The sequence below is a fragment of the Callorhinus ursinus genome, unplaced genomic scaffold, assembly GCF_003265705.2.
Source record: "Callorhinus ursinus isolate GAN/ISIS: 27379988/994484 unplaced genomic scaffold, GSC_fseal_2.0 scaffold22, whole genome shotgun sequence".
NCBI lineage: Eukaryota > Metazoa > Chordata > Mammalia > Carnivora > Otariidae > Callorhinus > Callorhinus ursinus.
This window is the reverse complement of record NW_027397084.1, coordinates 1,096,773-1,117,353: the sequence shown is the minus strand read 5'-3', so window position 1 is coordinate 1,117,353 and position 20,581 is coordinate 1,096,773. Positions and strand designations below refer to the sequence as shown.

The following is a 20,581-nucleotide window of genomic DNA, read 5'->3' as shown; positions in this document are numbered from 1 at the left end:
AGTCCCAGCTCCCCTACAGATTAGCTTTGCTCCCTTGGGCAAATCACTTAACCCCTGGCACCTCTGTATCTGCAAATGAGCCGAGGCCAACACAGTTCCAGTTCTGGGGGAGTAAATGAAATACGGGATGGGACGTTAGTCACTTCTTGTCATACTCCTGCTCAAAAGGTGCCAGTGACTTCCTGTGTCACTCATAGCAAAGGCTCTTGCCAGGACTCTCAGAATCTGGCCTCACCTGGGCTCACATCCTGCTTTCTCTCCCTGTCTCACACTGCCCCGGCCATCCCGGTAACCTTGTTGCCCTTCAATACCAGGCACATTTCCACCCCAGGGTCTTTGCGTTGCTGTTCGCCCTGACTCAGCTGCTCTTGCCCTATATGTAGGTACAGCTCCCTCCCTTACTCCCTCTTTGCTCAGCTGTCACCTTCTCAGCGATTTCTCTAACCACCCTATTCAGATCGTACCCCCAGCACCCCTCCTGGCTGTTTTCCACATATTACTCATCAGCTAATGTGGTACTAGTTTACGGATGTACTATGTTCGTTGTTTGTCTCATTGTCCCCTCAAAACATAAGCTCCAGGAGGGCCAGCATTTTGACTATTTTTGTTTCGTTTTCACTGCTGTATTACAGCTCCTAACACTTGGGTGCTTTTTTCTTTTTAAAGATATTTTATTTATTTGAGAGAGAGAGAGAGAGAGAGAGAGAAAGCATGAGAGTGAGCACAAGCAGGGGGAGTGGGAGAGGGAGAAGCGGGCTCCCCGCTGAGCAGGGAGCCCGATGTGGGGCTTGATCCCAGGACCCCGGGATCATTTTGGAGCCGAAGGCAGACGCTTAACGACTGAGCCACCCAGACGCCCCAACACCTGGGTGCTTAATGAATGTTAGTTTTTTCTCCTCCCCTCCCCCCCAGTATGTTTTTTGTCTTGAAGTCAGACAGCTGGGAGGAGCCTTCAGAGCTCACATTCCCCGGGTTTGTTATGCTCTGTGCTAGAAACTGAGAGGCAGGGAAGCAGAGGACGGGTGCCCCTAAGAGAGAAATAACAGGGCATCCTGGCGGTCTGCAGACTCTGCAGAGTGGGGGGACTGGGGTCCAGGTCCAAGAAGGGAGGGGTGTGAGCTGCCGGGGCCAGAGGTGCTCAGCGTCTCTTAGTGCCCAGGGGTTCAGGTCACCTTCTTTCTACACACCCCGCCCCCATTCCATCCCTCAGTCCAGCGTCTGTTCCAGAAGCTCTCTGCGAGGTGGAAGGCTGGGTTCTTGGTAGATTCCGGGGCTTTGGAAAGCAGGAGCTGCTCGTGCATCCTGCTCCCTCCTATGGGTCTTTCACCTGAACTTCCTACTGAGAAGTTCTCCAGGCCCCTGGCCCTGATCCCCAACTTCCTGTTCTTCTCCCAATTTTCGCTGTCTCACAGTCTGAAAGGTTAAGTGCAGTTGGTAACAATCAAAGGGGTCACCGATCCTTAAGTGCCTACTCTGGGCCTAGCACCATGATCAGCCCTTTATGTGTCTTTATGTGAATTCTCTCACGAATCCTGACAACAGCTTTATGTGGTAAGCACTGGCGTTATGCCCACTTTATAGATGATGAAACAGAGGCTCAGCAAGGTTAACTAGTGTGTCCGAGGTCACACATCTGAGTAAGTGGTAGAGCTGGGATTTGAACCCTGGCTTTCCTGGCTTTGTATCAGCCGAGGCCCCCATGAGAAACAGATGGCAACTCAAAGGGGATAACCAAAGCGTTTAATAAAGGGATGACATGACATACAGGTGTGTGAGCAGGGTTTGGGGACTAAAGTGGATGTGGTGCCCCAGAGGCCAAAGGAGCAGTGGGGAGCTACTCCTATCTCTGAGCTGTCGGACAGGGGCTAACCTGACAGAAAAGCAGCCCTTGCTGACTGTGGCCCGTCAAGAAGGGAGCCGAGGGTTCAATGCCTTGGCCTCTCTGCCCCCACCCTCTGATCTGCCAGCAGCGTCCATCGGCTCAACCCGCCTGTAGCCAGAGGATAAGGGAGTCCCCGCACATAGCAGGGCATAGAGGAGTGAAGCAGACAGAGGATATTCAGTCCGGGCTCCAGTGGCTGTGCCCAGGATAAGCAGGGGCCCCTCCCTAGAAAGGAGAGGCTCACTCCCAGGACAGCTCAGGAGACTGGAGACATTGCTGCTCCCTCACCTGATGTTCAGGAGGAAAGGCATGAAACTGGCCAGTTACTCTCTTGGGTGCCGCCCCGAAGAGATGGGCAAGGCTGGTTGGCTTCATTGTCCCCCTTTTCTTTGCTTCTCCCTTCTTTCAGGTACCAGCTCACTAGTCAACGGCAGCCTCCGACTGTACAGCTCTGTGGGTGACCTGAGGCCTGGGCACTATGGGCAGGACCCACTCATCCCCCCACCGCCCCCAGGCCCGGCCCCAGGGCCACCCCTGGACACTTCACAACCTCGAGAGGAGTCCCCACCGCCTCCACCTTCCATGGCGCCCCCACCGCCTCCCCTGCTGCTGGAACCCCCACCCCCACCCAGCACGGCCCCACCTCCACCCCCAGTACTGGGGGCCCCAGCCCCTGTCTCCACCCTTTCCTCCCCATCGACGCCCACCCCTCCTGACTTCATTCCTCCTGCCCCACCCTTGGCCTCTCTAGCCCCACCCCAACCCCCTCTGCCAGCCCCAGCACCCCCAGCATTTCCTCATACAACAGGGACTCGCCTCTTTCCCCCTGGGGGTGTCACCAAGTGGAAATCGGAGGTGGCTCTGAATGGCAGGCAGCCAGAGGCCCCCAGAACCAGCCCCCCCCAGAGCCCAGCTGAGCCAAAGGGGAGTCTTCTGGGCCCTAAGCCAGAACCCCACCTCACTTTCCCACGCTCATTCAAGGTGCCTCCCCCAACCCCAGTCAGGACTTCATCCATCCCAGTTCAGGAAGCACAGGGGACTCCTCTAGAGGAAGAAGAGGCCACCAAGAAAGCCCCCAATCGACTCCCACTGCCTCCCAGCTTCCACATCCGCCCCGCGTCCCAGGTCTACCCGGACAGGGCCCCTGAGCCAGACCACCCAGGGGAGCTCAGGGCTGCAGCACCAGCCAGCCCCACACTGGGCCAGTCCCAGTCCTGGACTAAGGAACATGCTGAGACGCCACCGCCAGCCCCTCCCCTGGCCCCTCCCGCACCCCCGCAACCCCCCCCAGCACCGCCCCTCCCCCCAGCTGCCCCTCCTTTACCTTCTGCTGAGAAAGTAGCTCCTCCACCTTCAGGGTTTGCAAAAAGCCGCAAATCCAGCTCCCCTGCTCCCAAACCCAAACCGACCCCCCCCAGCCCAGAGGACACAGCCTCTTCAGAACCTGTGGACTGGAGGGATCCCAGCCAGATGGAAAAGCTACGGAGTGAGCTGGCAGCCTATCTCTGTGGCTCCAGGAGGGACGACAGAGTCCTCAGTCACAGGGCAGGCTCAGCAGTGGCCTCTGAGGAAAAGGAGGGCAAGAAGGGCCCCAGCCCGCCAGAGAAAGAGGCTCCTCCAAGCCTGCCAGAGCAGGAGGCCCTTCCAAGCGCTCCTGAGAAGAGTCCCTGCAGCCTGCCTGACAAGGGGACTGCCGCCAGCCTGACCCTCCCTCCTGTGGACTACATCCCCCAGGATGCCCCAACTCCCAGTGTCCGGCAGATCCGCAGTGAGCTGGAGGCCCGGTTCTCCTCATCAGCAGAGAAGGAAGCCAAGCCCAGCGTAGGGTCTCTGCCTCCCAAACCTCGGCTAGAAGGGGGAAGAATCTTTGAAAACAGGGGGGATAATGGCAACTTCTCTAAGCCTGTGGCCAAGAATCTGCCCCCTCTATCCACCACCCCTCTGCCAACCACACCACTTCAGTCCAAGGCCGTGCCTGGGCCAGCCACACCACCCAAGGCCACTCCTGGGCCAGCCCTACCACCCAAGCCTGCGCCTGCGCCTGGGCCAGCCACACCACCTAATGCTGTGCCCGGGCCCGCCATACCATCTGCAGCCATAACTGCGCCCACCACATCATCCCAGCTGATAGAGAAGAACCCAGTCCCAGCTGGGCAGTGGGAGAAGCCCAAACCTCAAGAACTTACAGTGCCCCGCCAGGTAGAGGCAGAAGGGCGCCCCACAGAGCCCAGTAAGCCGCCCACCCCGGGAGCCGTCTCAGCTCCAGCCCTCCCACCAAAGAGATCTCCTGGCGGAGAAGAGGTGACATCTCTCTACAAGCTCTGTCGCAGCCAGAAAAGCCCCAGCCAAGAGGTTGCTGCTGGGACGGCACCGCGGGCCACAGGTTCAGCCGTAGGGTCAGGGGAACCTGCGGAGGTGAAGGAGCCCCAGGGGCAGCCGGCCAAGCCCCCCACCTCAGCCCAGCCTGCCGATGAACTCCTCAGGCATCCGGTGACTGGGGAGGTGGTGCCGCCAGGCTCCCCGATGGCCCTGCTCCTTGCAGCCAGGCAGAGGGCCCAGAAGGGGAGGCCAGGAGGGCTGGCCCTGGGCCGGTCCTCCCTGCCAGGGACCCTCCGTGGCCACAGCAGCCAGCCCCAAGCAGGCTCTGACAGCATCTTCCACAACGAGGGCCGGCCCAACTCCTTCACTGTGGTCCCCAAGTTACCCAAGGAGGCCGAGAAGGACGCCCAGCTGGCCTCGTCGGCACAGCCCACCGTACCCAGTCAGTGGAAGCCCCAGCCCCGCGGAGACCCGGAGGGCACGGAGCCAAGCCTCAGGCACAACGGGACAAAGGCGGAGCCCCAGGTCCCTCCGGCCTGGGAAGGGCCGGCATCCTCCAACCTCCCCCGGGTCCGCCTGTTGCCCAAATCCTTCTCGTCCCCTCCTTCTCCTTCCTGCAAGAGGGACGACGACGATGACGAGGAGGGGGAGTTCCACTTTGAGCTCATCCCGCCGCCGCCAGAGTTCAGCAACGACCCTGAGCCCCCCGCCCCGACCCTCCAATATCTGGGGCGCCGGGGATCCCCTCCCCGGAACAACTTCCCAGACTTGGGGCAGCCCTCGGCGCCTCGCGGCTTCTCGCGCTTTCCGGCCGGCGCGCTCCACGCGGGGGCCGGGGGCCTGGAGCGCTTCTCGGGCGGGGGCCGCTCCCTCATCAAGAAGCGCCTGTACGTCGGGGAGCCCCACCGCAGCCCCGGGCAGCCCCGCGGCGCCACCGGCCGCAGCCTGAGCTCCCCCAACTGCTTCGGGCCACCGCCCGGAGGCCCGGAAATGCGGCGCGTCAACTCGGCGGGCCGCGCGCTCCGCGGAGGCCTGCACGCGCGGAGGCTGTCCATGGAGGGCGCCGCCCGCGGGGAGGCCAAGTTCAAGGCGCCCGGCGGCGACTATGGCTTCGCCCCCACGGCCGGCAGGTGAGCTGGGGGCGGGGCGAGGAACGCAGCCCGGGGTGGGAAGCCAAGGTGAGTGGAGGCCCTGCCCTCGGGGCCCCAGAGGAGCCCACCAGGCCGTGGCCACCAGTCCGGGCACGATGGGTTTTCTCTCCTCTGGCTCTCTGGGCAGAGAAAGGGACGCGAGGCGCACTTAACCTGGAAGAGCGCTGTTGGCGGTTGCCTGACCTGCTAACTTATTTCCCACCCTCTCCCTTGTTCTCTCTTTCCCTACCCTCCTGCTTTCCCCACCAGCTCCCCCTCTTCTACCTCCTCTTTCCCACTCTGTAGAGACTCAGAGCTTCAGGCTAAGAGTGGTGTGGAGGGGAGACCTGAGTGGCCCTTGTGTGCCTATGGGGATTTCCCAGCGACACAGAGAAGGATCCAGACCCAGGCTAGAAGTGAAGAGTTCTAAACAGAAGGGCATTAGGCGCTATCCTGAGGCCCGCCAAGCCTAGCTGGGAGGAGGAGCCCTGTGTCTGGAATCAGTACTGGTCCACCCAGGTCCCACCCTGTCCACCGGGGCTTGTGTGGGCAGATACCACAGCGCTGAGCTACACATCTTTTCCTCTTGTGCCCTGAGGGAGATGGGAGGGCTGTTGGTTAACTAGCTGCAAATATTAACCTCCCTCTCTCCTGCTCCCCCATCCCAGGTCTCCCCACAGCACCCCCCACTATGGAAGCCCCATCAACACATTCACCGTGAGGCCTGGGACCCGCCATCCCATCTCCTATGCCTACTCGGGAAACCACCGGAAAGCCCCGTCCTGAACCCCGGGTGTTCTCAGCTCTACTCCAAGGCGTCAGATCTGGGCACTTGTTTTTGTGGGGGTGGGAGGGATGCGGCAGGTGTTGGGTGTCCTGGCTTAAACATGGAAGAGTCTTTGTTACCCAAACACAGACAGATGACGAGTGAGAAGTGGTGGAAAGATCAAGAGTGGGCTTCTGTTTCCCAAAGCACTGGGGTGGCTGTGGGCGAGGGGAGGGGGAAATAGGGAGGAGAAGAGGAGCCTTTAAGGGCCTGGAGCCTGAGCTTCCCCTATCTACTGTTTGCTTTAGCAAGACTTACCTAAAGCAGTTTTACAAGCATGGCCTACTGAGCAGGTTCTAAAAGCAAGGGGCGGGGTGCTAACTCTGAGTCCGTCTCCATGGCTGTGATCGGCTCTCTGGTGCTCCCAAAGGCCTGAGGCCCAGCTCCATCTGGGTAGGGGTGCAGGGAACTACAGGTTGATCTCTTTAGCTTCCACCAATCCACCATTTGCCACCCTAAGGGTACCTAGCATAGAAGGCACATTGAGGTGGGACCAAGGACATAGGCATGGACAACATGTGGAGAAAGTGCTGGAACAGAGTTCTTTGCATCAGCCAAAGGTGGGGATAGGGAGGGTTGATGGTTCAGTCGCCCCGGCCCTGGCCCTGAGCTACCTCAGCTGCCGGGAAACCTAGGGAGAGAAGGCTTGGCAAGTACGGGGTGGGAGACAGAGGGTAAAGTCATGTTTTCCTACCCAGACCCAGGCAGCCATGACTTGGGGGATTGGGCCCAAGGAGCCAGAAGGCCTGGGGGCTTGACACCAAAGGCCTAATACAGCCAGAACACATTTGGGATTTGGTGGGGGCATCCTACCCAAACACCCTTCCCAATCCCAACACTTCAGGTCCCCAGTATTATGGAGCCTTTAAAATGCATAGTGAAGATGCTAGAAGATGCAGAGTGGGAGGTAGCAGAGATGGGCACTGGGATCTGAGAGGTGTTTGCTGCTGACGGGGACTGCGTTTGGGAAGGGTCTAGAGTGGTAGGACTGGGCCAGTTCCGAGCAGGGGAGACTTATCAGTAGGGCCCTTTGCCTGAGCAGTGTGAGCTTATGCCTGTTGGCCAGTGAATTAGACCCCCATCCACTTTCAAAAGAAGTTCTGATTTGGATGACATATGTTCCCCACACATATCAGGAAACAGTCTTCCTCGTCCCCTCCCCAGGCCGGATTCCGAGGACCAGGCCAAGGCAGGCTGCCTTGGTAGGAGGAAGGGCAGGGAGGGGCCCACCGCAGGAACAGGCCTGCAGGGGCAGCCAGAAAGCAGTGCCCTTTGGGGGCAAGATGTTGGACCTTTATGACTTGAGGTAACCAGCCGGGTACCAGGTTGTGGGGACAGCAGGTGAGCCACTTCAGGGAAGGAGAGTGCCGGTACCCTGATGGGGCAGGATCTGGTTACCTGTGTTCAAGAAGCGAACCCCACCCCAACACCAGCACTGGCCCTATATATATGTATGTATTTTCCCTGTACAATGTTTTATAAAAGACTTCACTAATTTATCTGCTGTGTCAGGTTTGAGGAGTGGGGCGTGGGCTCCCAGCTGTATATTGCTCTGGAGGGAGGGGAAGGGCTGGCTGTCACTTGGCTTGGGAAATAAACAGGCCAGTTTGGACTGGCCTCAGCTCTGTGGCTGTGGATTGATGACTTGAAGCTACTTCAGTGTGATGAGAGGTTGGAAGAGCTCAGCCGGGGAAGGCTGAGCACAGGGTGGCAGCTGAACCGGGGAGCCATTTTGCTGGGCCCACACTTTCTCTTCTGACCCTTAGGCTCTCTCGTTCTTGAAATCCTTCAAGGGGAAGAAGCAGAGCTAAAGTCTGGTGATAACAAACTGCATCCTTAAGCGAGTCTCTTTGACTCTCCGAACCTCAGTTTCTTCTTCTGTGTGATGGGCATGATAATAATGCCTCCCTGGGGCTGCTGTGAAGATCAGAAACAGTCATGTGCTCATTAACAAGTATTTGAGGGACTACTGGCGGTGGGCACTGTGCTTAGCATGGATATATGTGGCTCCTGCTCATGGCAAGTCTAGTGGAGGAGAGAGGCGATAAGAACACCCAGAAACATCACACATTATAATAAGTGGTGGGAAGGAAAGGCACAGGAAGTGTGAGAATAACTGGCCAGTGGGGGAGAGAAGTGGATTTACCTTCACCAGGCGGTCAGGGCGGGCCTCTTGAAGTGGTGACATTTATGCCAATTTCGTCAAAGCATCCAGCAAGTGTCTGGCAGTCAGTAGTTGCTCAATAAATTGCATTTTTGGCTGGTGACTACCTTACATTTGTGTGGAGTCTTTCACAGTTTTCCATAAAGCTTTGACTTGGTATCTTCAACTTTTCCAGAAGAGGAAACTGAGAACCAGAGTGTTTATCTCAAGACGGTGTCAGAGAGTTGTGTTTCCTCCTCTGAGTCTTCCGACTTGGGGTGGGGGTGGGAAGGGAGACCAGGAGGATGACTCATTTATTCAGCAGCTCGTGCTTCCAGGAGGGACCTCCCAGGCCTCCCTGGGCTTCATCTTGCTCCTTTCCTCTGTGAGGCCCTCACCCTGGTAACACGGAGGACGGGGGCCCCAATTCCCTGCAGGACTTGGGGCGCTGCCTCCTCACCCCTCCCTGATCTTCCTAACTTTCCTCTCCCCTTACCTGACATGGGAGGGGCAGAGGGGAGTAGTGGAGGCTGGGGGACCAGGGCCCCACCTATGGTGCTGCCTCAGACAAGCTGTGCCACTGTGGGTCTCCGCTAACTCATCTGAAACACAACAAGGACAGACTTGCGCCATGAGTGGGTCTTAGACTTTGTAGGGTCCCAGACCTCTTTAAAAAGCTGCTGATGGGGGATAGAAAAAAATTAAAATAAAAAGCTGCTGAGAACTATGGATCCTCACCTACAAAGATGCCCTGGCCCATGCATTTTTACACATTATTTCAGGCAGTTCATAGATTCCCTCCAACTAGGGCTCCATGGACTTCACACGGAAAATTACCAATGCGACATTGGTCGGTCATGGAAACCAGCAACACCTGACCTTGACGGTTTGGAAAGTTCACTGGTTCTGTTTATTTGTGACAATCCTCTGAAACGTGTTGGCCTTGTAACAATACTCCTAATTCCATTTTGTCAGTGAGAAAATCCAGGCTAAGAAGAAAAGTGAGTTGCTCAGAATAGCCCACCTGCCTCCAAACTGCGAACCTCGTTACAGCTGCCTCCCTTCCCACTGTACCCCCTCACCCATTCAGCCCTCGCCCCATCATGCCACCTCCCAAACTTCCTTTCTAGCTGAGCACGGGTCGGGGGGGCTTAAGGAGGGTACAGGTACTCGGGTGCCAGAAAACCCTAATTGGCGTGGGTGGCACAGGTGTTCCTGGATCAGGCTGGCGGCACCTTGGTTTCTGGAACCTCCCAGCGGCTCCCTGGGCGTGGCCCAAGGCGGGCCAGAACCCCGCCTCTCTTGTGAGGCAGCCGCTGAGGCAGGTCCCAGGGCAGGCTGTGCTGGAAGCCCTAGCCTCCCGGATGGAGCCCAGCTTTTCCCGGGGCCCCCTTACTTAAGGGGGGAGGCTTTTCTTGCTCCAAGTGAGCCTCGCCCTCCCTTCTGTGGGAGGCTGGAGGATAGAGGTGACTTGGGACCGGCAGGTATGGGAGAGAGGTGACCTCAGTGCCAGGCTGTCAGGCAGGTCTGCCCCTGCCTGCTCACCTCACCTGCCTACCCACAGCAGCCCATGGCCACTTTCATGTCCCCCGCTCAAAGGCAATGCTGGTGTCCCATCATTAGCTGTCCAGGATGGGTGGCCACTGATACCAGGCAGAGAACCTGGGCCTCCTTGCTCCGAAGCCCCAGGGATGGCCAACTGCTGTAGACCTGGGTTTGGGGCCTCTGGGGATATTTTTAGCAGGAAGGTGAGAGAAGGGGCAGTGCTGGGAGAGGGGGTGAGACCAAGACAATGCATTAGGGATGCTCACTCGTCTACGTGAATAATCCTGTGCCCCCCTGCCAATTCCGGGAGCTGTAGAAGCTTCGCTAACATTTGGCTGGGAGGAGCTGCTCCTTTCCATCCTGGAGAACCGTTCGCTGAGCTTCTACAGAGTGTGTTCTTATGGGTTTCTCTGTCTTCAGGCTGGCCCCCTTCCCCCGCCCAGGTGTCTCAGCACCCTGACCTTGGCCTCCAGTCTTCCTTCGCTATAATTTCTTCGGAAGACTGAGCCCCTCCACACCAGAGGTCCACGTTTCTTTCTTTCTTCCTTCCTTTCCTTCTTTCTTTCTCTTTCTTCTTTTTCTTTCGTTCTTTCTTTTTTTTCTTTCTTTCTTTCCTTTTCTTTCTTTCCTGATTTTATTTATCCATTTGAGAGAGAGAGAGCACAAGCAGGGGAAGTTGCAGAGGGAGGGGGAGAAGCAGGCTCCCCAAGGAGCAGGGACCCCAACATGGGGCTCAACATGGGGCTTGATCCCAGGACCCCGAAATCACGACCTGAGCCGAAGGCAGATGCTTAACAGACTGAGCCACTCAGGCATCCCAGAGGTCCAGGTTTCTAATGAGAAAGCACCCCCTGCACATTTCCAGGTGGATGCCTAGCCAGCCACTCAAATTCCGCCTCTCCAAAAGGGATTCTTTTTCCCGTACTTCCTTCACACACAATCCTGAGACCAGAGCAGCCAGGCCCATGGCCCTGCCATCCCCAAACGCTGATTCCTTCCTCACTGCTTCTGTCCCCTCCACTTCCTTGGGCTGACTTGCTCTTCAAGGCCCAGCTGAAATCAGCCCCTGCAGGAAGCCCTCCGCAGCCCCGTGCTGCTCAGAAACGCCTCCCTCCACACTTCGGCTCCCAGTTCCCTTGCCCAGCTCTTCCTCACCCTGCAGGCTCTGCTCAGACACCTCTCACCCCCTGGGCTGCACCAGCTGCTGCTAAAGGCTCCCAGGGCCCCCTGGTCCCCTCACATTGGCATTACTTGCTCCACATCTCCTTCCCCCCGCAGCTGGTGAGCTCCAGAATGCAAGGACTGCCGGTCTTATTCCTCACGGTATCCCCAGCATCTGGTGCTGCTCCTGGCACTCGTAGGAGCACTAAACGTATGTTTGTTGAATGAATTCATGTTAGTATTTATTTTTTAAAACTTTATTTTTCTTCTTTTAAGATTTTATTTCTTTATTTGACAGAGAGAGACACACGGCGAGAGAGGGAGAGAGGGAACACAAGCAGGGGGAGTGGGAGAGGGAGAAGCAGGCTTCCAGCCGAGCAGGGAGCCCGATGTGGGGCTCGATCCCAGGACCCCGGGATCACGACCCCAGCCGAAGGCAGACGCTTAACGACTGAGCCACCCAGGTGCCTCTCATGTTAGTATTTAATCAAATACTGTCAAGCACCATTTAAGTTCCTGGAGGGCAAAGATCACGTCTCCCACGGACTAGTGACCACGTAACTGTCTTGTTTCTGGAGGTGTGTCACCTGACCTACTGCTGAGGTTTCTCGGGTGGCACAAAATTATGGTTTTAGAGATGGGCGGTCTTGGGTTTCATCACAAAGGTGTCAGGGTGCCTTGAAGTGGCTCCTGCCAGGAAGGCTGAGACACTCTACCCTCTAAGTGGAGACAGGAGGTCTAGGAGGTGATGATACCAGGTGAGGCTGTTCCCAGCCTTAAAAAAGGGCCAGGGCAAGAGGTGGCAGGCAGCCCTCATATCAGGTCAGGGCCTCTGTGCCCTGCGAGTAAGCCAGTCTCCCGGAGATGCCAGCCCCAACCAGCCAGAGGACTCTCGCTCTGTTTAACTCCTCTTTGGATGTCCTTTAGTCTCAAGTAATGTTATTTGGGGCCATGGCTCCTCCCACCTGTGCAACAGGGACCAACGGGAAAGGCTCTGCCAAATGTGGGCCAGATGATGGGAAGGAACAGCTCCTGTTCTCCAGCCCCCCCCCCCTTGGAGAGCCCTCCCTCAAGAGGAAAGTCTTGTTTCCCTTCAACAGCTAGCTACCTGCATGGTGTTCTCGGGGTTTAGCAGAGATCTAAGCACCAAGCTCGGACTCACCAGACTTGCTGCTTTCCATTTCGTCCACTTCAGCTTTAGGATCATGACCCCAAGGGCTGCTTTCGGAAGTCGGGCACAGCCAGCTTTCTCTGCCACAGCTCCCTGAGCATTCTTCAAGATTGAATTTCTCCAGTCTGTCTTCCACAGACGGAGCCTCCTGATTGCTTGTACCTTTCCTCACTGCAGAGGTGTATCTCTTGCCATTTCCTGTCATTGATACCTAGCTTATTTTCTGAGCCACTCAAAGAGGGCTTGGTGGGCTCCTGGGCTTGGGCTCTCTCTATCACTCCTTTATCGTGTCTGGGATCTTTCCGTGTTTTGGCTCAAAACTTTTCAGCATTTGTTCCAAATTCTTAAGGTTAGCACAAAGCCCCATCAATTCCATTCAACACTGCTAGGGGGTGTCACTCAGTACAAGCCAAAGAGCCAGGCAAAAGGCTCGCAGTCCAGATCAGGAGACAGGTGAGTGTGTGTGCACACGCACACACATACACACACACAGCTGGAATAAAAAGCAGGAGAATACAAAGTTCTCCCACCCAGGAGAGCTGGGTAGCCCAGTAGAGCAGGTGATCACATGGGACACTGTTGGCGAAGCACTGTGGGTGGCTCCTCTTACTGGCCTGTGACCAGTCATCAAAGCTGTCCTCAGCTCCGTGACCCCAGTGGGAGCCCGTGCATAAGCAGGGCAGAGCTGCCGTTTGCTTTTCCTTCAGTGTGTCCGACACTTAAACCCTTGGTCAGGAGTGCCCATTATCACTGACTCAAACACACTGCTATCTTTTGGTGACCTGTCTTGGCCACTGAAAGCTGCCCTTGACATTCACTTTTTTAAAAATTTTTATTTATTTGACAGAGAAAGAGAGACAGAGTGAGAGAGGGAACACAAGCAGGGGGAGTGGGAGAGGGAGAAGCAGGCTCCCCGCGGAGCAGGGAGCCCGATGCGGGGCTCGATCCCAGAACCCTGGGATCATGACCTGAGCAGAAGGCAGACGCTTAACGACTGAGCCACCCAGGAGTCCCTTGACATTCACTTTAACCTGATTTCTCCAGGGAGAGTGGAGGAGAGTGAGGAGAGGACCTCCGGGCAACGTGCTGTGATATCCAGCACTGCTTTCCTTGCTCATGGGTGTAGCCCTGAATCCGTGTGTGTGTGTGTGTGACCCTTATGTGCGCACACAGGCGAGTGTGTGTGTGTATGTGTGTGTGTGAGACATGGCCCTGAATCCGTGTGTGTGTGACCCTTACGTGCGCACACAGGCGATTGTGTGTGTGCATGTGTGTGACCCTATGTGCGCACATGGTTGGCTGTCACCAGCAGGTGGCGCTCTGCTCACAGGCCCCTGACCTCAAGGCTGGTGGGAGGAGGGCGTCCAGATTCAGATTCAACTCAGGTTGACACGGCTCCTTCCAGAATCCAGACCCAGAGCTAAGTGCTGTCCCGTACACCAGTCATTCTCAAACTAGAGCGTGCATCAGTAGCCCTGGAGGACTTGTCAAAACACCGATTCCTAGAACTTTTCCCCAGAGCTCCTGATTCAGTGGATTTGGGATGGGGCCTGAGAATTCACATTTCCAACAAGTTCCTGGTTTGGGAGGCCAGTCCTGATGGCCCAGGGACCACACTTTGAGAACTGCTGCCATGTGGTCTCCCATTTAATCCTCTCTCCTCACTGTGGGTAGGCGGTACCACTCCCATCTTTAAGAAGAATCTAAAGTACTGACGGGCCAAGTGACCTTGCCTTGGTCTCTGGGCTGGGGCAGTGCAGGCGGGGTGAGTGTGGCCATGCCTCTCTGGATTCGGCCTGCCCGCTCTTGTTCCAGGAGGGCAATAAATGACAGCAGGCTTGGGCCAAGCAGGATACTGGGAGACAGATATGGCGCACTGTTAAACTGGGAGTAATTTCTCCACTGGCCAGGGTGTTTTAAAAACATTTTAGCTTCTATTGAAATCCAATCCCACAATACTAGCCAATAAGCACTCTCGGCCCTGCCTCCCGCCCCGCCCCCTTCCCTTTTTAGGACTGAAGTTCTGCTCAGCTGAGTCCCTCCCTGAGAACTGTCCTTTGCACCATAGAGCCACCTTTGTCCAAGGTCACACCTGCTCCCTGGGGGCAGCCCCCATGCATTGATCGAGGCATCCCACCCCCCAACTCAGGACAACTCTGAAGGGTCATCTTAGCTCCAGGGCTTCTGATGGCCCCAGTACCCCCAAGCTCAGGAAGCCCAGCTTCTCCCTCTGCCCCACCCCTTCCCCCACTGAGTATGCATCCTGAAGGCACCCCCACCCCGCCGCAAGAAACTCCCCGCACACAAAATCTCCGTCTCCTAGGGAACCTGTCCTGCAAGACTTGTTAGGTACTGTCCTAAGCATTTACATGTATTATGTCATGGGATCCTCCCAACAGCCCCAGGAGGCAGGTATTTTTGTTATCCTCAGTGTATGGATGAGAAACAGGGGAACAGAAAGGCTCAGTAACTTGCCCAAGGTCACAGAGCTAGCAAGCAGCAGAGCCAGGATTCCTATGCAAGTGGTCAGACTCCGAAGTATGACACAACACTGTCTTCCAGAACATTCTAGCCTCGGGGAAATAAACAAAGAGAACAGCTGAAGACACATTCTGATTTGAGAGGGGAAAAAAAAAACCTGTTGCCCCATTCCTTTTCCACCAGTCTCTTGCTGGTGCCGGAACATGCACAGTCTTGGGGCTTACTTTTAGCTCAGTCGTTCTCATCTGGGGGCAATTTTGCTCCCCAGGGGACATTTGGCAATGTCTGGACACTTTTGGTCATCAAACCTGGCGGGAATCTGAGCATTCAGTAGATAGGAGTCAGGGATGCTGCTCATGTCTTACAACATACAGGGCAGCCCCCCGCCCCCTACAATCCAGCCCAAAACGTCAGCTTGAGAAACCCTGCAATCTAGGTTGAAGCCTGGTCTCCCTGAAGTCCCATTGTGATGGCCACTTGAGAGTAGGCTCTGGTGAAGGTGGCCAGAGGTCCTTGAGCCTGCAGTTTGGAGAGGGTTTGGAGGGCAAACCTCCTACTTCGCAACCCTTGAAGAACAAGCATTACCCCCAGTCGACAGGTGAGGAAACTGGAGCATCAAGAGGGTTTGTGAGTAGTGAGAAGAGAGGAACCTGAGGGCCCTGGAGACTCGCCCTTTCCCTCCTTCCTCTTGCCACTTTGCCCCTTATCTCTCCATGCTGGCCACACTGTACCCCTTAACATGCTAAGGCCGCTCCTGCCCCAGGGCCTTTGCACTTGCTGGTACTTCATCACTGAATAGTCTCTTCTAGTTATCTGGTCTCATTCCAGATGTTACCCTCTTGCAGAGGCCAGGCCTCCCCTAACTACTCCATAAAAGGGCAGTACCCTTCCCCTCCCTATTCTCATCACCTTGCTATATCTCTTCCTCGGCGCAGATGTACACCATCTGATGTATATATTTGTTTATCCCTGGGCCTCTTCTCCCTCATCTCTACACTGATTTACTTAATGGCCTTTTCCCACTGGCACTGATTTTTTAATTTTAATGTTTTCATCATTTATTGTTTCTGTTACAAACTCTCTCTAATCCATCGTGGAATAAAAAGAAATACAAAAAGGAACTAGCTCATGATTACACAGTTAATGGCAGAACCATTCGTTAGACTAGTTCTTCTAATATTTTTCTACCAAGGTTTCCAAACAGCAAAGTGGAAGAAATGAACATACCATCCCACCTCCTCAAGCTTGAGGGGAGAAGCCCGAAGCTGCCACTAAAAAAAAAAAAAGGCAACATTTCCTTGAGGCTTTGCTTTTTATGGACATTTTTCACTTTATTTCCCAAAATATCTATACTTACTCAACTAGAAAATATTTTTCTAGAAGTTTTTCAGTACAAATTACTCCACCAGCAAGAAACCCAATGTGGAAAGCAAGGGCTGAACGTGTTGCTGATCCGGGGGCCCAGGGCCCCCTGTACCCCCGCCCCCGCCTTGCCCCTGCCCCCGAGGAGACTCTCAGTGGACGCTACCCTGCAGCTCTGTGTGTAGTTGGCCTCAGTTTCCCGAAGGGCTAGTGTTTGTTAACTCTTACTTCCCGCCAAGCTGAAGGCGCCAATAGGCTTTCTTTCTGAATATGCTTGGACGGAAGAAGCCGGGATGTGGAGGAGATAAGATGGTGGTGAGCGGGGGGACTGTGGGGCTGGGCAGCTGGACAGATGCTCCAACAGGCCGTGGGCTCCTGAGGTCCCGTCAGGGCTCACGGCGGTTGAGGGAGGGAGGCCTCAAGGAAACCGATGGCTTCTACAGTACCCAGAGCTGAGACCTGCTCACGCTTAGCTGTCTCCTGCACAGTAGAAATCTCTGCAGGGAAGGGACCCAGGCTGCTTCTGGAGCTGTACTCTCCACGGGGTGGGGAGGGGGTCCATGCCAACTTTCAAAAGAGGACAGAGCTACAAGGTCAGCAGTGCCGACATCTGAAACAAAGGCCACCAACACAGCCCTCCTCCATCCCCCCTTCTCGCTCCCTCCCTGCTCAGGCAGCCGGGAAACAGAGTGAAGGGGCAGGCCCTGGTCCTGTTCCTGCGTGTCACCTCCCCTCGGGATGTGCGCTTGGTCCATAACCCAGGCCCCGGGCACCATCACCACATCCTGGGGCGGGGAGGAACCTGGGAATAACGTCAGTACCAGCCCAAGGGTCACGCGTACCATCTCTAATATCACACCTCCCTCTCTCCCTCTCTCTCCCTCCCAGTAACCCTTTGAGGTATTAGCCCACTTTGCAGATGAGGAAAAGTGAGATGCAGGCGATTCAGTCACTTGCCACTAGTCGAGCCGAGGGACCCAGGACTGACCACAGACCTGTCAGGCCCCGAAGCCAGTCACCATTCTGCCCCATCACAGCACTCTGCATTCAGAGGTGGGAAGTGGGGTAAAACTCTCAGGGCAGTGCAAAGCAAACCTGGAAAAATTAACCAAAAAAGCCAAAGATACAAAAGGTGGCGTTTTATATGCCACCGCCTGTGTGACAGCGACAAAAGAACAGATACCCGTGTGCTTATGCATCCACAGAAGAGCTCCAAAGGGACACACAGGAGCCCCGTACTGGTGGCGGTTTCTGGGGTGGGGGATGGGGTGGCGGAAGAAACAGCATGAGGAGGAAGGCTTAGTTTTTACTGTGCATCTTTTTCTACCTTTTGAATTTTGTACTGTGTCCATTTATCATGTAATATAAATATTTATTTTTTTTAAAGATTTTATTTATTTATTATTTGACAGAGAGAGACACAGCGAAAGAGGGAACACAAGCAGGGGGAGTGGGAGAGGGAGAAGCAGGCTTCCCTGCCGAGCAGGGAGCCCGATGCGGGGCTCGATCCCAGGACCCTGGGATCATGACCTGAGCCGAAGGCAGTTGCTTAACGACTGAGCCACCCAGGCGCCCTTAATATAAATATTTAAATAGTACCTGGCACATGGAAGTATTATAGAAGTATATGCTGGAGTGCCTGGGTGGCCCAGTCCGTTAAGTGTCCGACTCTCGATTTCAGCTCAGGTCGTGATCTTAGGGTCATGAGATCAAGCCCCGCGTTGAGCCCCAAATTGGGCTCTGTGCTCAGTGTGGAGTCTGCTTAAGACTCTCTCTCGCTGCGATGCCTGAGTGTCTCAGTCAGTTAAGTGTCTGCCCTTGGCTCAGGTCATGATCTCAGGGTCCTGGGATCGAGCCCTGCATCGGGCTCCCTGCTTAATGGGGAGCCTGCTTCTTCCTCTCCCTCTGCCTGCCATCCTCCCTGCTTGTACTCTCTCTCTGACAAATAAATAAATAAAATCTTAAAAAAAAAAAAAGACTCTCTCTCCCTTTGCCCCTCCCCCTGCTCTCTCTCTCTCAAATAAATAAACTTTTTACTTAAAAAAATATATATATGCTGTTGTCATTATTATTTAAAAATCATAGAAAATTATTTCGAGGGAGAGAGAACTTGGGAAGGAAGGGAGAGCAGAGCTGGGGCCGATGCGGTGGGAGTGGGTCTGCCTCAGTCCAGGTGGATGAGTTGGAGATGGCCCCAAAAGGAGACCTACTGGGACAGTGTTTCTGGGTGCTTCTGAGAGCTCAGGAAGGATGCAGGCCTCTCTCATACAAGCTGGGGATACACTCCCTGACAAGATCCCAGAGTTTCCAGAACATTCCATGAAGCCAGAAGAAGACTTCAGGGGAGACCATGAGACCTGGTACATTCGGGCCTCTGAGAAAAGAAACAGTACTTCAGAGGACGTGGTAGGACTAGCCTTGGGCCCCTTGAGGACAGGGTCCCCATCTGAATGACCTTCCAGAGGGCTGCAGCTGGCTGTCCCCTGGGTGATCAAGAGAGGGCCCAGGCCCAGGTACCACTGTCTCTGACAAGCTTGTGGGGACAGTGTCCCAGACCAGTAAGGGTTGGAAGGAGTACAAAACTTGGGCTTGCTTATATGTGTGTCTTCTTTGAACTTTTTGTTCTCCTGGAGACTGACCAACTTGGGAGCACTTGGTAGCCTAGGACAATGTCGAATCATTCTCCAGAATGTACCTGGCCCAAGAAACGTGAGGAAAGGGGGAAGGAGCACTGCTTGGCTAATCCTGTTTGAATTTTCAGGGGATGATGGTCAAGGAAGGGGGCAGCTTCTGGCATTGGAGAGGGATAATGCAGATGGGGGCAGCTACCAGGATGAGTTAGATGGAGTATCCCGCCACTCTGAGAACGCCGAGATTCAGAAGGACTTCTCACTCTGCTCCTGTGCATGCCCACCAGGACAATCTGTGACCTGAACAGACTGGTGGGTGCCCAGAGCAGAGCGGTTCAGGGACAGTGGAGAAAGCTGCGTTCCAGAGAACATCTTGGGTCCCTCCTCAGCACGGACGTCGCGCCGGGAACACTGTATTTTAAAATCCACCATGGAAAAGTTTACCTCAGTCATAACAGAAATGCAAACTAAAGCTATTCTAAAATACCATTTTTCACTTAGGTTGGCAAAAGATTAAAACCTTGATCACACATTGTCTTGACAAGGGTGTAGGGAAACAGGCTCTTTTTCCCTAGAGGGAGGCTAAAATGGTACCACCCTGACGGAGGGCATTTGGCAACAGCTACCAAAATGTGAAATATATACTGTGGGCAAGGAGTTCCACTCCTAGGAAGTTGGGCTCCAGATAGCCCAGCAAAATGACAGCATGTCATCGCAGCATTTCTCTAAATAAACGGTAACAAATTAGAATAAGACACACAATGGAACACTCTGCAGACATAAAAACAAATAAGGACGCTCTTTATGAACCAGTATGGGACGGAATATCCAAAAGATATTAATGGGGAAAAAAACAAACGCAGGAAAGTGGATGCAGTATGCTAACACCTTTGTTAAAAAAAAAAAGGGGGGGTGCTGTGTCTGTTTGATTGCTGCGCGCAGAACTTGCTGGAGGACACCTCGGATGCTGGTATCACAGGAGGCACGTTGGGAGGGGGCCTGGTCTCCTTCAGCTGCATCTGCTCCCAGTGAGGGATTTTGTCCCCTTCGGGCACGGCCCCTCCCAAGAAGTGGCCCAGCCCCAGTGGCTCCCAGAGGTGGCAGGCAATGGTCAGGAGGAAGCAGGGCTTGAAGCCCATCTAGCCATTCAATAGTCTGGGGACCTCACGCATGTTGTCTAACCTCTAAGCCTCTGTGTCCTCTTCCGTCAAACAGCAAGAAGCAGCGAGAATGAGGGTGCTGTTACTGAGATGAGACGCGTGTAGGTGGGGGTGATAATCGCACCCCTTGTCAGGCTGACGGCAGGACGCACCATCTATGTGCAGTGCTTAGTGCGGTGCCTGGCGTGTTGCAGACACTCTGTCAATGGATTTGTGCCAAAATGCATCTTGGTTTCTCATGGGCACCCTGACCCTTATAGGATCAAAACAGAAACTCCCTGGCGAGGCCAACAAGGCCCCTAGGGTCTGCCTTTAACCTTCATTTGCACACTCAGCCTTGTGTCCCCCTCATCTGCTGTGGTCTCTGCCCTCTCTGCCTGGAATGTCCCTTCCTTCCTTTGCTTGACTTGCTCAGCTTTAAGGGCCAGCTTATGAGTCACCATCCCTGGGACGCTCTTTCTCAAGTCTTGGCCCAGAAGGAGCCTGTGATGGCAGGGCACCTGGGGAGCCCCTCTGAGGGGCATCATCACACCACGTGGTGCTGAAGTCCCCGATTCTGGCCGACACCCCCCACCCCCCACGCACTTGCTTGCTACGATAAAATGAACAGGAAAAACTCTCAACTCCACTCCAAGAGAACCACGGCAAAGGCCCATTTTCTACCTCTCGGGCTGGCGGGCTCCGACAGGTTTTGAGACACAGGAAGTGGACGTGTAAGAGGCAGGCACTGAGCTGAGAGTACAAGTTGCCCTGACTCATGAGCCATCCGGG

The 20,581-nt window shown here is 55.1% G+C and overlaps 2 protein-coding genes across 2 annotated transcripts in view; one reads left to right on the top strand and one right to left on the bottom strand.

Moving 5' to 3' along the window:
• The window catches only part of CUNH6orf132 (chromosome unknown C6orf132 homolog), a 31,854-nt gene extending 25,612 nt beyond the window's left edge, over window positions 1-6,242 (top strand). The window contains exons 4-5 of the mRNA XM_025890591.2: window positions 2,292-5,331; window positions 6,000-6,242. Of these exons, the coding sequence (XP_025746376.1) occupies window positions 2,292-5,331; window positions 6,000-6,117 (3,158 nt within the window). The 3' untranslated portion in view covers window positions 6,118-6,242. The remainder of the gene's footprint in view (window positions 1-2,291; window positions 5,332-5,999) is intronic.
• The window catches only part of CIMIP3 (ciliary microtubule inner protein 3), a 64,196-nt gene that overhangs the window by 42,949 nt on the left and 666 nt on the right, over window positions 1-20,581 (bottom strand). The gene's annotated exons all lie outside the window — the stretch shown is intronic.